Genomic DNA, 12,419 nt, shown 5'->3' with positions numbered 1-12,419 from the left:
TGTGATCCATTCAAAATTGCTGATATTCTACCACTCATGACCTTCTACAAACAGTAATTTCACATGGTTTAACCTGATACAAAAACTGTGGGTTTCTCTTTAGATGGATTCAGAATCAGAACCAAGTGATGCACATGGCTTCTAACAAAATGGGTTCAATATTACAGGGTGTGCACAGGGCATTTCTTTAAGATAAACTTCAATAGATTTTCAGGTTGCATTCATACCAAATGCTGTACCATCAACTCCTGTCTCTTATTTTTCTAAAGTAAAGCTTTAGCACCGTGTATCGTTTGATTCGCTATACAGGGATTCTGAAATCTCATGAGTACTGAGCATTGTAAATTTGGAATGTCAACCCTCCTCAGTAGGTCTAAGATGACCGCTTTTTGCCAGACTAATAAGACTTTAGCTGATGTTGTTTTACCTATTTCTTCATTTTCTGACAATGAATAAGTCTTTTCGTGTGTGTGTGTGTGTGAGGAAGATCAGCGCTGAGCTAACATCCGTGCTCATCCTCCTCTTTTTGCTGAGGAAGACCGGCTCTGAGCTAACATCTATTGCCAATCCTCCTCCTTTTTTGTTTTTTTCCCCCAAAGCCCCAGTAGATAGTTGTATGTCATAGTTGCACATCCTTCTAGTTGCTGTATGTGGGACGCGACCTCAGCATGGCCGGAGATGCAGTGCGTCGGTGCGCACACGGGATCTGAACCCGGGCCGCCAGTAGTGCAGCGCGCGCACCTAACCGCTAAGCCACGGGCTGGCCCTGAATAAGTCTTTAATGTACGTCATTTGACCCCAAAATTAATATCACTTCTGATGCATGACTCAGCATTTTTAATATCTGTACAGGAGGTCATTTTTGAAGGAGGGACTGATTTTTGACCAAATTTGGCCTGGTAAAATGCACAGTTAAGACTAACCTCAGAACAAAATTGCACTTACTTATGGAACCTCTGGTGACTGCAGCCACAGGTATGAACACTCTAGGTCAAGGAACCATATGACAGTAACATACATGAGAGTAAAATCAGCTTTTGAACTTGAAATTGCCTGTCAGGGACCAGACTGCATGAGACATGCATTCAACTACCAGCCTTAACCTGTGGTGGTTACCACTTGTGTTCTGATTTCCTATGGAACACCCAAAAGAAAACCTGCTCTCCATCATGTAAATCGCCGATGAAAAGAAGAGTGGCGTAACCCCAATCTAATCATGAGAAAATGACTAGACAAATCCCAAAAGGGACACATCCTCAAAACACCTGACTAGTACACCTGAAAACTGTCAACATCATCATAAACAAGGAACAGCTGAGAAACTGTTACAGTCAAGAGGAGCCTAAGGCATTATGACTCCTAAATGTCAAGTGAAATCTTGGATGGAATGCTGGACAGAAAAGACCATTAGGGGTTGAAAACTTATGTCCACACCAAAACCTGCACATGGATGTTTATAGCAGCTTTATTGATAATTGCCAAAGTATTGGAGTAAATGAGATGTCCTTCTCATTAGGAGGTGAATGAATAAATACTCTGTACATCCAGACAATGGAATACTATTCAATGCTAAGAAGAAACGAGCTATCAAGCCATAAAGAAACGTGAAGGAAACTTCAAATCATGTTAGTGAGTGAAAGAAGCCAATCTGAAAAGACTAAATTCTGCATGATCCAATCATACGACATTCTGGAAATGGCAAAACTATGGAGACAGGACAAAGAACGGTGGTTACCAGGGGTTGGGAAGAGGGAGGGATGGATAGGTGTCACATAGAGGATTTTTAGGGCAGTAAAAATACACTGTGTGATACCATAATGGTGGATTCATGTTATTATACATTTGTCAAAACCTGTGGAATGTACACCACCAGGAGTGATCTATAATGGAAACTACGGACTTTGGGTGATAATGATGTGTCTGTCAATGTAGACTCATCAAATGTAACAAATGTACCACTTCAGTACAGGATGTTGACAGAGGGGGTGGCTGTATGTGGGTGAGGAAGGGGATACATGGGAACTCTGCTTACTTTCCACTCTATTTTGCTGTGAAAACTAAAAACTGCCCTAAAATTTCCCTAAAAAGAGTCTATTAATAACGGAAAAAAAGAACATTAGATAAAATCTAAGGAAGTCTAAATAAAATAAGGACTTTAATAACAATGTATCAATATTGGTCCAATAGTTTTATAAACATAGCATGATAATGTAAAGGGTTAACTATACAGGAACCTGGGGGAGGTGTGGGGTAGGGGAACTATCATTGCAATTTTTTTTTCTTATGGAGAGAGGGACCTTATATTAGGCCCAGGCTAGAAAGGGTTTTTTGGTTTTTTGTTTTGTAGGGAAAGATTTGCCCTGAGCTAACATCTGTTGCCAATCTTCTTTTTTTTCCTCCCCAAAGCCCCAGTACACAGCTGTATATGCTAGTTGTAAGTTGTTCTAATTCCTCCATGTGAGCCGCCACCACAGCATGGCAACTGACAGGCAAGTGGTGTGACTCTGCAACCGGGAAGCCAACCTGGGCCACGGAAGTGGTGAGCACTGAACTTTTAACCACTAGGCCATCAGGGCTGGCTCTCATTGCAATTTTTCTGTAAATCAAAGCTGTTTTAATTTTTTTTTAATTTTAATAGAATAAGAGGGAGAGAGAGAGAGATTTTTTAAATGAATGGGTACATTGCTTCATTTTTAATATATTAGAAGGGGCCTTCATTTATGACTTCTCTAATTGTATGTCGCTCTCTTTTGAGCATAAAAAGATCCTATGAAGTAGGTATAATTGTCCCTCATAGGAAGCTGAGGCATTGACATTCCAGGTTGAAGTAACTTAGCTAGAAAGTTTCTTATCTTTGCTGTAGTTTTGTTCCTACATTTATAAAAAGGGAGTCATAATAGGATTATTGTGAAAATGAAGTGAGACAAGTTTTAGAACGGTGCTTGGAATGTAGAAGCACCTTGACAGTGCTTGTTAGTTATTATCAGTATCATCATCACCACCACCACCGTCGTCGTCGTCATCATCATCATCATCAACATCATCCTCCTCATCTAGATATCTTGAGGGAAAAACAATATCTTTAATCTCACTTTCCTCAACTGTAAAATGGGGATAATCTCCCACTGGTTTGATAGAAAGATAGATGATTTTTTTTAGGTGAGTATTTCTCAACCTCAAATCCCTGACAAAGAGACAGTCTGGAAGACATCAAGGCGGAATTTGTATCTCAGGTTCCTTGCCCTCCTCCTGCCTGCTTTCCTCTCTGCACCACTGCTTCTATTTCCCATCTCCCCTGTGGGGATGGTTGGCCAAAGACAAATCCCTTTTCAGACTAATGGAAGACACACAGCCCTGGGCTACGAATCTGCCTGCTTTTCTTTTTCTCTAGCGTTATTTAACCTGAATAAAAATGTGAAAGAATGTTGTCTTCAGTGTAAGTCTCATTTCTAACACATATTTAATTTCTTGCATAAATCTGTGGATACTCTAAGGTGTGAGTTTGCTCACTATTCTGTGTAAAAATGTTCAAAATATTCAAAAGACCCATCTATAGCAGGAATGGCAAACAGATTTTGTCCTTTATGTTGACTGATATATCATTAGTGGCTTTCTTGAGGACTGAGTTGAAATGATTTCTGAGGCTATCTCCAGGCCCAGTAGGACTGCCCTCACAATTTATTGGCAATGTCTACCAAGGGCTGTGGAGGGGTAAGTGATGGCTCCGGGGGTTGCATATTTGTCATCGTCAGCCTCTGGAATAAAGCCCTCAGCTTTGCATTCAAGACTTTTCTTTGACTCTCCAACCTAATCTTCTACTTTCTCCTGTCACAAACCTTTTCCTTCAGCAACTAGTTTACTTACTGATCCTCAAACAGATTAGGAATAGTTCTGTTCTTTCCCATGAATTTGATATGGCTTTCCTAATTAACTAAATTATACCCAGCCTCAAGGAAGTCTTTCTCAATAAGCTAGCCAACTAGCCAGCAGCTGTGAAATTCCACCATAACTTATCATCTGGATTTGTCTCCATTTAATGAGCACCTATTACAGTGTAGATCTATTGTTTTGTCAGCCTTTCTCTTTCTGTGGATAACAGAAAGCTCTTCTCTTCTTGAGAAGTGCCCATCCTCCACTCCCTGTGTTTCTGGTGGGCTGTGCACCATGTACCATGTCACCACCAACAGACTCAGTGAATGTACCAGGGAAGGGCTGTATCACAGTTCTCCTGGGCATTCCCATGGGTGCTAGGGAGATGAAAAGTCATGTTCCGTTCTATGACAGATGGAAGGAACCAACCTGAGAATGAAACTAGGCAATGGAGAGTGCACAGAAGAGAGTGAGAAAGAGACAGGGACAGACAGAATCAGAGAGAGAACAAAAGAAAAGACAGAGATAGAGGGAGAGACACAGGAGCTGTTTAAACCTTTGGATCGGTGTGTGTCTGAACCAACCTCATTCCTTATACAGCACAGTTGAATGAGCAAATAAGTGTTTTTCTTTTCTATTCTTTTCAGTGGATGAAAGTGGGTTTCTCAACTCCTTATTAAAACAATTCTGACTAAACCTCCTACTATATGCCAGACTCCTCTGGATTCTGAGAACATGGAGGTACAGAGGACAGCAGGGCTGGGTTTTCTCCTCACAATTTAGAAACAAGACAGATTCAGGTCTCAAAACCATTAGACAATGTCCAAAATACTCTCCTGGGAGGTTAATTACCAATAGCCCCAGGCCCAAGTCCAGGCTGTGCCATTCAGAGCTCTGGGGCATTTGCCAAGGAACTTGGGCCACATAAGCCTCAGCTCCACATGTGCACCACGAGGATCCAGGGCAGACTTTCCTCCTGGGGTTCCTGAGAAAAAGAGTGATGAGTCTTTACATAGACAGTTCTCCAGGACTCAGGGATCCCCTGAGTCCTGGCGGTATGGGGAAGGGGTGGGAACCTGCTGTGAACAGCCTTGCTAGGGCTCCAAATCATCTCCAGATTCCTCTGTGCACTGTAGAAGTGTATCGTTTTCTCAGTACATCAAGAAGTGAATTAATGTGGGGACACAGCCTCAGCACAGTGCTGGCACACTGTACGCACTCACTAGGGTGATGGTCTATTTCTCTCCATGAACATCCATGAAAGTGTGGAGGTCATGGGGAAGGAGCAGAAAACCAATGACACCAACAGAGAGGAGATGACATTTGAGTTGGATCTTGAAGAACGAGCTGGTATGTGCTTGAAAAAGTAGGACTGGAAGAGCATTCCAAGTAAGGGGAACAGCAGGAGCAGAGGCAGGAAGGGGGTGAGTGCATTGAGCATTCAGGAAATGTTTGGTGAGTGGTTTAGTGTGATGAGATTAGAGAGTGTGTAGGGGTTTGTGTGCATGTGTGTGTGTGTGTCTGGAAATGAGTTTAGAATGACAGGCTGAGCCAACAGGGAAAGGGCTACACAGCCTGGTCTAATAGTGTGCCCCCTGTTTGGAAAAGAAAGATCAAGGCAGAAGTTGGGATGGGATCACAGGAAGGCTGAAGGTCCATGGAAGCCAGTGGGGGCAGTTCCATGTTACCAGCCAAGTTCAGAGACACTTCTGAGAAAAGATCCTGGAGTCCACCTGTTTCCCTCTAAATTTGCTTTGTGTTCTGACCTCTATCCTTCCTCCAGAAAGACTCTGACTGCCTCCTGAGGATCAAGATGAATTTCTCATGCTTTCAGAATCTGCCTTGATATATCTCCCTGTGGAACAAGAAATTTTATCTTGCCTATGTCCCAAATAATCCTCTAAATACCATGTTGTGTGTGCCTGTGCGGGGAGGTCACAGCTTCTATGGGCTGGTGGTCAGGACGATGGGGATGGTCCTTAACTGGTCAGTTTTAAAGAGGCTTGGAATTTGGGGAAATGGCCTCCTGCAATGGAATTCATGGAGAGACCCTTTGAAACACTGAGTGACCCAGTCAACAACCATAGCTCTGTGACCTTGGAATTCATAGACAGGTAGACCTTGCATGGAATTCAATCACAGTTGTGACTTTTGGCCTGTATATTGTTGGAAATTCACAGCTTTTAGAAGATATAAGTTAAGTGCCCACCCAATTTCGCATAAACACACTTGGATTGGGGCATCTAAAAAGTTCAGAAAGTCTGACAATACTGAGCCCCATCCCCATAATGTGCTCAGTCAATTGGAACTGAGTGTGGACATTTAGAGAGTCAAAACTCTCCAGTGTGCCACAGTCCCCACAATTCTCCATGGCGCTGTGTCAAAGTGAAAGGTGAGTTGCCATTTATCGTCAAATTTGTACTACTGTTTTCCTTACAGCAGAATCAAGAAGAAAGTGTAAAATATCTGTTGCCAAATTACAATGATATGTGAAGTGTCAAAATATAATGGGGTCTATATCTTCTTGGTGGAAGTAAATGTCTTTCTATATGCTTAATATATAAACATTATAAGTGTGTTTTAAGGAATACAACTTAAAGACCACATCATGAACTAAATTGATCTGCTCCACTTTATGTTATAGCTCAGCCCAATAAAAATATTAATATGTAGCTCTAAATGAGGCACTGTTATTGTCAGCAATTAGTAGATGAACAAGTGGACGTTCAGAGAGGTTAACTGTTTTGGGTAAGGTCACACAGCTAAACCAATGCTGTATCCAGGCTTCCACTAGCTCATTTGTGTACCAGACTCTGCCTATAGAAGGCTGACCAGAGTGAGGTGCCAGTATGTGTCCTGAAGGTAAGTATCTTCTTCAGAAATCTCCATATCAGGAACTCTCTCCTTACCAACCACTCAGGGCCCCAGGATTCCTCTGCCTACACAGGAACTTCAGGTGCCTCAGTGAAAACAGGGACACAGAGACTGAGACGGCTTCCCCAGCTTCAGTTGCTCACTCACCAAATGTGTCTTGAGAGTGGCAGGTAGGAGGAGAGGAGATGATGGATGCAGGGAGGCCCGGGTTTAAACTCTGGGCTCCTCCTCTTCCCAGCAGGGTGACCTTGGACAAGCCCTGAATATCTCCAAGCTCCAATTTTCCTTCTGTACAATGAGGTGAACCATAGCTTCCTATATCATGGAGAGGATGTGATGAGAATGAAGGGAGAGCTTTAGGAAACATGGGCCTAGCACAATGTTTGGCAACTATGATTATTTCTCATGATGTTATTGTTAGTCCCCCAGAGATATTGCTGCTGGGGTCCTCATCCCATCAGGGAGGGTCTTTGCAAGGCTGAGCTGTCCTCCTATCCAGGCCACTGAGGGAAAGGGAAGGCCTCAAAGGAAGTAAGTCTAACGCCAGGCATGTAAGCCCCCTCCCACAGGATTCCATCAACCACTTTTCCTGCAGAAACTGGCTTAATCCAAAAGGGGTGTGGCTGGGAGGAATGTGATAAGGCTCCACAGGTATGTGTGTTGTAAGAATCCTGTCTGCCTAGGCTCCTATAAAAAGGCCTTCCCTGCCTCACACTGCAGACGAGACAGCCGCAAGCCTGCAAGCTCACTCTGGAATCTGGGATTGCACTGGACCTGCATCCTCAGAACAAGGTAAGAGCCTGGCTCTCTTAAGAGTTTAATTCCACCGCCCTGCCCCCCTTTCTAGCTCCTCCGAGGACCTCAGGTTCCTGGGGTCTGGATTCTATCAGGGACATGTAGGCACTGAGTCTCAACGCCCTGAAACGAGTGGGTCTGTGTCTGGTATACCCAGCCTTTGTCTCATCCTTCATTTCGGGATCCCACATACCTGTCACTGTCTTCCCTTTCTCTATCCTAAGGGGCGGCCTTATGCCCAGGGTGGAAATGAGATCCAGGCCATTTTATGGGCCTGCTGGTTTGCAGATGAAATTCTGCATTTTCTTTTAATATGGAGCACTGATAATATGAATCATCTTATCAGGAGCTACACCAAACCAAACCCTGAGTAGTTCACAGTTTAATTATTAGTTGCCAGTTTTTTACCTAAAAGTAGAGTAAAGATAAAGGCACAATCCATCAGTAAGTGTTGGTCTACAGGACCAGAGACATAAGTTCTGACTGCCTGTCTCAGTTTTGTCACCTGCCCACTATGGGATCCCAAGCAATTTATTTACTGAGCCTTAACTGTCATATCTGTTACGTGGGGGTGACTTACTCTTACCTACCAGGCAGGGCTCTTGAGTGGATTAAACAAGGTGAGACTCAAATGCTGGTAGAGGACATAGCACATAGTAGGTGTTGAATAGAAATCCTATTTCTCTTCTTTCCAGTGTATTTCTTTTTATCGCCCCCTTGATGATATCCATGCAGTTTAGTACAGCATTTTAGGTCATCTTGTTTGTTCAATGATATATTTTTAAAAGCACTGACTGAGGGCCTTCCACATACCCAGCACTGTGTCACAACAGGGCTCCAGAAATCAATTAGACACGATCCTTCCCTTCAAGCCTGTAGTCTAAATGCTGTGGTGGAAATTCACCCCTATCTCCCAGGTTCGCGTTGCCCAGTCAAATTGAATGACCTCCCCTCCCTTGTGATTTACCTTAGACTCTTATCGCATCCCAAATGCCCCCTCACATATCCACTCATCTCAGACAGTCCCACCCCATGCATGTTTAACCTGGGGTCAGACATTACCTTTCTTGTCACTTACCATGTCCTTTCTCCTCGTGTGGTGATCTGAGTCCATGTGGAACTGTGAGCTGGAAATCCAGCACACTGGAGCTAGAGGACAGTTTGCAGTTATCTCATCCAACACCTTGATTTCCAGATAAAGGAAGTGAGACGCGGAGGGGGAGAGTGACTTGCCCAAGATCTAGTTGGAGACATAGTTGGGACAGACTCCTGGTTAATGCTGTTTAAATTCCCCAAAGAGTTGCCTCTAAGCTCTTTAAGACATGACTTGCTCATTCACTGTGAAAAATTCCACATTTGATCTAGAGCATAGCATATAGTAGGTGCTCCATAAATGCTTATTGAATGACAAATGACAGAGTGAGTGAGCAAATGCAGGAGTAAATGAGTGAGTGAGAGTTAATGAGGCTGAGAGAGTGATGAAGGAATGAAGAGTAGGAGGTTTTGGACATTCAAAACTCAAGTCAGCCAGAAATGTGAACAGATGGGCTGCTTGTCTAGTGATTCTACCAGCCAGAAGGATTCTTGAACTCACTGCCAGCAGGCTGGCATGTGTCTGGGTGGAGGGAGGGTCAGCCTGCAGCCCTGCACTGCTGAACTGCTGCCCAGCACTGACTCACCTGCCTTTTGTCAACAGCTTCCCCCAACCTGAAGCCATGAGGATCCATAGCCTCACCCTGCTGCCCTTCCTCCTTCTGGAGGCTCAGATGCTCTTGGTGGTTGGTGCACAGGAATTATGGGAGGGGCAAGACAATATGGAAACCAAGGATCATTGGATCACTCTAGACAAGCCCCAGATTGTGCAGAGAACCCGGCAACACAAGACCCTAGTCAATGGCGTGATTGTCACCCCAGACCAGGCCTCATGTACTGTGACTCTGATGGAGCACGAGGAGGGCACCGCCATGAAGGCCGTGTGCTCCCGAATGGACCATGACTTTTCCTGTGTCTTTACCGGCAACCCAACTTCCTGCATAGAGGGTTGTAAAAGCGATTTGATCTACTGGAGACAAATTGCCTATCGCTTAAGCTGCCAGAGGAACCTCTGTGAAGATGCCAATGTGGTCCTGAGAAGCAGGGTGTGCAGTAGGAGGTTTCCAGAATCCAATTTCAAGCTGGTGTACTCCACTCTGATCGACGATCTCAACCAGTGCGATGAGGACATCACCCCCTGGTGGCATATCATAATCCAAGATGCCCCCGACATGGATTCCAAAGAAGTCATACCATTCTTTCCAAGGCAGGGGATCCAGACTGTAGCACCCGCCCCTACAAAGGTGATCCATGTCACAAAAACCACCCCCACAGTGCCCATTGTGATTGAACAGACCACCCCTACTGAGGAGGTAAAAGTGGAAGAGATCACCACTACACAGCAGCCCAAGATTGAACAGACCACAGCCACAGTGCCCATCGAGATTGAACAGACCACGCCCACTGAGCAGGTGAAAGTGGAAGAGACCACCACTACACAGCAGCCCCAGATAGAAGAGACCACCCCCACGGAGTCATTCTACAACGAGGTTACCACCCCCACACCCAATTGTAATGATGACTCAGGCATCAAAGTCAAGAAGCCGATAATCTACCAGTCATCTCACCATATAGGCCAGAAGAAAGTCCAGCCGACAGACGAGGATACAGCCCAGCAAACGGACCAGGATATAGTCCAGCAGATAGACGAGGATACAGTCCAGCAAATGGACCAGGATATACCCCAGCAGACAGACCAGGATACAGCCCAGTATACATACCAGGATATAGCCCAGTAGACACCTTGAATTACTGCGGAGTCAAGGAACATCTTCTGCAAAATCTTCAGCACTGTATTACAGGACAAATAATTGTAATGAGGCAAAAGCTAGTTGAGCCTTTAGGAAATATCATGTTCTTAGTCTCCCGGTATGCTGTAAAGCTTTCCAAGTTCTCTACGAAATACATATGAATTTTATGCTGTGGGAGTGCAGTGGAATATTTAAATAGATTTTGTAATCCTTGTTTCTGCGTTTTTAAATTTCCTTTATTTAAAGGAAATAAATTTAAACTTCCTTTTAAATTTCCTTTCACTTGCTTGGTTGTGATTTTTAGCGGCTGTTTACCACAGGGTATGTTTCCATTGCCTATAAAGTGATGTGTACATGCACAGTGTGTTCTTTAATTGAATAAGACAGAGTGATGATTTCAGTGTAATGCAATTTCTGTTGAATTAACAAAGATAATAAAGCTCTAGGCATTTTTCAGAAATGTGTTCAACCATTGTTTGGTTTCTCTATGTTTGCATTCATTCATTCAGTCATTCATTCAACACATAATATTGGGCACCGACTCTGCCAGACTCTGTTCTAGGGGCTGGACACACAGCAGTGCACAGAGGGTGGATGTTTTGACCCATGGAACTACCAGTGAGGAAAGTGACGATAAACTCGCAAGTATAGAAGGGATAGAGAGGAAAAGTAAAGGAGTGGAAGGGGGTAGAAGCGGTGGAGGGTAACCAGTCTTAGATGAGATGGTCAGGGGTTACCTCTCTGTGGAGGTGACTTTTGAGCCTAGACCCAAATGAAGTGAGGACTCAAGCCAGGTGACTCTCTTGGGTGAGCATGTTTTAAACAGAGTGAACAGTCAGTGTGAATCACCTGAAATTAATTAATTAGTTTATTTATTACCTTACTATGAGCTCCTACTCTGTGCCAGACACTGTTCTGGGGATAGAAAAGAGCAGCAAACAAAAAAGAAAAACATCCCTCTCTTCACGGTGCTTATATTCCAATGACTGGACGCTGCTTTGTGTGTTCAGAAACATCAAAGATCACAGTGTCCTTGTAGGACCAGGCCCAGGACCAGACCTGTGAACCTTGCCCCAACTCCCAAGAGAACTGAGCCAATATCCCAGACCCTCCCCACGCTTCTCCTAGCCACTCCTCAGAAAGGACATTTTCCCTTAAGGTCTATACAGCTTGTCAGCCCTGTGACTCCCCTCCCCCACTCATACAACTCAATTCATGTAGTCCTGAGATAGGAAAATACTGTTAAACTCTTCCAGGGGTCATTAAATAATAACCCTATTCTGGTCTGGGTGAAGTAAACATTGGATAACTGACAAGACCAGACCCGAAGCCCTCTTAAGATCCTTTCCAGCCTAGGAAGGTGATGGATCTTCTGTTCACTCATGGCCTTTGGCCACTGGCAGAACTGGGAAGACATTTATTTCCAACATGACAGCATCAGCTGGACCTGGGCTAGAGGTTTGCCTCTGCCACTTCCCAACCAAGGTCTCTGGCTCAATAATTTAACCAGTCTGAACTCCAATGACTCATCTCAACAATGGGGCTAGGAAACCATCTTTAAAGTTTGTTGTAAGACTGACAGCCGTTGAGAAATCTAAAGCTCCTAGTGCTCCTCGGCATCCACAGTAGGTGTTCCACACAAGTGACTATCCAAAGTCCACAGACAAGACTGGTTGTGGAGGGAGGTCAAAAATTCCTTTGGTAAATTCTTTAAATGTGAGAAGTTTTTTTTTTCTTAGTACAAAAAGCAATGGGAACCACAGTATTGACCACCTAGTATGTGCCAGTGACTTTGCCCCATTCTCTAATTCAATCTCCCCGACAACCATGTCAGGTTGGTGTTATCATCCTCATTTTCTGGATGAAGAAACTGAAGCTCAGAGAAGCTGAGCAACTTGCCATGGTCAGGAAGCCTGAAGTGGCAGAGGCTGTACGTGAGAAACTGAAGTCGGGGGGTCCCCAAGTCCTTTCTGCCTCTCATGCTCGTGATTTTCTTCACTTGATGAGAGAAGAGCGACACCTGTGTCTTTACATGTG

At 44.2% G+C, this 12,419-nt stretch overlaps 1 protein-coding gene across 1 annotated transcript; it reads left to right on the top strand.

The window, feature by feature from the left end:
• Positions 1–7,357: 7,357 nt before the first annotated feature.
• On the top strand, positions 7,358–10,851 carry LOC131409293 (fibroblast growth factor-binding protein 1-like). Its single transcript, XM_058546374.1, has 2 exons — positions 7,358–7,536; positions 9,236–10,851. Exon 2 carries the CDS (start codon positions 9,255–9,257, stop codon positions 10,368–10,370), a length of 1,116 nt encoding a protein of 371 aa, XP_058402357.1. The 5' UTR covers positions 7,358–7,536; positions 9,236–9,254; the 3' UTR covers positions 10,371–10,851.
• The last annotated feature ends 1,568 nt before the right edge of the window (positions 10,852–12,419 follow it).

This window comes from Diceros bicornis, chromosome 8 (assembly GCF_020826845.1).
Source record: "Diceros bicornis minor isolate mBicDic1 chromosome 8, mDicBic1.mat.cur, whole genome shotgun sequence".
NCBI classification, from domain to species: domain Eukaryota; kingdom Metazoa; phylum Chordata; class Mammalia; order Perissodactyla; family Rhinocerotidae; genus Diceros; species Diceros bicornis.
The sequence above is the reverse complement of the archived record's forward strand: the minus strand, read 5'-3'. Positions and strand labels throughout refer to the sequence as shown.

Excerpts from the sequence above, each read along its gene's own strand:
- LOC131409293 (XM_058546374.1), top strand. The coding sequence starts at position 9,255 with ATGAGGATCCATAGCCTCACCCTGCTGCCCTTCCTCCTTCTGGAGGCT.